At 34.9% G+C, this 3298-nt stretch overlaps 1 protein-coding gene across 1 annotated transcript; it reads left to right on the top strand.

Moving 5' to 3' along the window:
- Positions 2547-2883, top strand: LOC104701516. The gene has a single exon (XM_010417213.2). It carries the CDS (start codon positions 2650-2652, stop codon positions 2788-2790), a length of 141 nt encoding a protein of 46 aa, XP_010415515.1. The 5' UTR covers positions 2547-2649; the 3' UTR covers positions 2791-2883.

Genomic DNA, 3298 nt, shown 5'->3' on the forward strand with positions numbered 1-3298 from the left:
CTGACTCTGTTTCTGAAGTTTTCAGAACTCTTCTGAATACTTGTTGATGTCATTGGAATATGTGAAACCGTCAACAAAAAAAAAAAAAAACAGAAGGCAGGTTTAATTTCTTGAACAGTACGTTACCCCTTCGGGTTTTGGACCCTGAGAAAACCATGAGCTGCGCACGAAGAGTCAGAGAAGTCTCTGGTCAAGCAATTTTAGCTTGCTGGCTCTCGAGGTAAGTGCTTGTCTATTTTTAATGTGTCTACACAAAATCCTTCCGTACGCCATTGAAGCTAGAGTCGTTTCTCTCACTCCAGCTCTTTTTTCTTCACTCACGCACATGCTTTCAGTACTTCTAATACAAGATATTATGGATCTCTTTTAATATATAGCATTTAACATTTATGGGAGTAAGGCTTGTCACTAGAAAATAGTCAAATGATCGAATAGCATAAACATTTTAGCTAAAGCAGGTTATATCTTTTGGCAAACCAACTAGTGGAATCACATTTCAAAAACTCGAAATTATCACAAAAGTTTGATGAATGTTTTAAAGCATCTTTTTCGCGTTGTGAAACAGTAAAAGAATGGTATATGATTCATGAATGTAGTTTGTGTGAGCTTGTTGGATCGAAAAGGTATAATGATCACTCTCACAGCCCCACGTTTATCCATCGCACAAAGCACACGTACGTAACTTTTATATTCATTAAGCATACAGAAACGGTAGTAATTAAATGTTAAATTTTGGTTAGAAGTTAGAACCACGAGGGGTGAAGAAAAAGTTGGTTCACAAAAGGACGACAAGATTTCAAAGAAAGAAGAAGAATGACAGAGACCAACTCACTCACATAATAAAACCATAGATTAAAAAATAGATAAGTGTAACTTTTATTTACTAGTATTTGCTAAAACCTGTTCTTTTAGACGACCAAAAGCTAAAGGCATTTTGTGAATCACGAGAACCTCACGTGCGGTTCCACTCTCCATGTTCGAGGACTTCACTAAAACCAATGGCAACAACGCGTAAACCACATCAAACCACACCTAGCTCCACTTGGTTAACTGTGTAGCTAATTTATTTATTTAACTCCAATCTAAACTGTGAAGCTGTGATATAGCTGTATGCGATGATATGATTTTTTCAATGTTAAATTTTTAATTACCTTTGGGTTATGTCATGTGAAAGAAGAAGACGGTTTACTGCTCAAACCATACCAACTATTCGTCGGTTTTGGTTAAGAGATTGATCGAATCTCAAATATAGTATTTGGAAGAATCTATAATTTAGGATTATGCCACCTAATTAACGCCTAACTGTCCCACATTTAGTTATAGTTTGGTCTTTAATACTGCCTTTGACGTTTGTTTAATTGTTTCTCTCACCAATTTCGGCGCAATGCATTTTTTATACTCTAATAGTATTCCATTATCATCATGTCTCTAACAATAATTATATCTGACTCAAATCGGAAACAAACAATAGACTACACATATGAATATTTTCTCCATGTGGCTACAAGATTTTAGTGTATGTTACTTATATTAACTAGAATTGATCTATCACTAGCTCACAAAAAAATAGTATTAGACTATTAGTCTTACGTCTATTCATCAAAGGAATCAAATGTTAAGTCTTCATTATCAATCACAATCAGCTATGAAACTCAAATATTGATGATATATGTTGCGGGGGACCAGACTACTTGTCGATTCTGGATGGTTAGTATAGTATAGTAGTTCCCGACAAGTTTGGTTGGTCATATCTTTTGCTAACGTCTCTAATTCTGTTTGCCATTCAGTCCATATAATTATAATTAATAGCAACTGATGCACTTAGGATTTTGGACAAAACCTTATCAAAGACTGATACACTTGGGATTTTAGACAAAACCAACCCAATATGTCAAAATAGACTAGAAGGATCGAAATATTGGCTCACTTTAAACACCGGTATGGTATTCATTTGTTACAGAAAGGGTATAGTTGAGTGGTTTTAACAATTTGGGGTTTGGTTTAATGTTTTTTCATGAAGAGAGAGAAGCATAATTAGCATGTGAGAGAGGGATAAATAACCATATTTAGAGCATCTCCAATGGTCTTTTATTTTTTACTCTATAATAGAGATCTTCTATAATAGGGGTGAGTTTTACTCCAACTCACCTCTATTTTCACCTCTAAAATAGAAATTGCTATTTTTTCCTTTATTTATAGAGGAATTCTGTTTTTTCCTACAAAAGGTTCCTTTATAAATAGATGATCTATATTTTAGAAATGAGAATAGAGATGGGTTGGAGTAAAACTCACCTCTATTATAGAGGAAAAAAATAGAAAAAACTATTAGAAATGGTCTTACAGCAAAGATTCCTTCAAAGGTTTGGCCCACGTGGGTATGGAGGGGCACAATGTCCGGTGGGTTAGGGAACAGTGCAGAAACCCCCAAAGGACCCACTCGTTGCCTCTTTCATGGACCGGTCTAGTTCGGTACGGTTTGGTATGTGTCCTGAGCCACTCCTTTATCTCTCACTGCTATATATAACTCCTCTTACATTCATCACCTTCTTCATTATCATTACCTTCTCATCATTTATATCTCTCTCTTTCACATTCACTTCCAAAAATAAATCTACACTTGCTTGATTTTTGTGATCGGTGTAGTGAAAAATGAAGACGACCGGTTCGGGCATGGGAGCAACGAAGAGGAAGATGTGGAGCCGTGGAGTGGGAGGAGTTGTTAGAGAGCAAAAGGCTAAGCTTTACATCATAAGGAGGTGTGTCGTCATGCTTCTTTGTTGGCATGACTGAAAAATCAAATCATCATCATCATCATCATCATCATCATCGGCTTAATCAAGACTAACCAAATATTTTCCCTTTTTTTTTTGCGGGTCTTAATTTAGTTATATAACCCTTGGGAAGAAAACTTTATATGTATTGGCTTCTAAACGGAGCCGTATATGTATTTTTTGTTGTATTAGTTTTTTCTTCCTAAAGAAGGTTTTCTTCAAATCGTGTATATTCGTAGCCGATTAATTCGATATCTTTTGTTGTTGTTTAATTATTTTGCCGATTCCTGATTATGTTTCTTTATTTTCTGAGTCTTGATAATTCCGACATAAAGATCTTGTACACCAAACAAGTTACAAAGGTAAAATCATATTTTTATACTGTTAAAATTAAGAAGAAATTGAACATACAACATGCATAATCCATTCTTCATCATTTAAATACATATTGAAGCAAAAAAACCAATGTTCAAGAACGCATGGTTGATCTATGTATCGCATAATTAAAACCTAAACGGCTTAAGTGT

Source organism: Camelina sativa, chromosome 7 (genome assembly GCF_000633955.1).
Source record: "Camelina sativa cultivar DH55 chromosome 7, Cs, whole genome shotgun sequence".
Lineage (NCBI taxonomy): Eukaryota > Viridiplantae > Streptophyta > Magnoliopsida > Brassicales > Brassicaceae > Camelina > Camelina sativa.

Excerpts from the sequence above, each read along its gene's own strand:
- LOC104701516 (XM_010417213.2), top strand. The coding sequence starts at position 2,650 with ATGAAGACGACCGGTTCGGGCATGGGAGCAACGAAGAGGAAGATGTGG.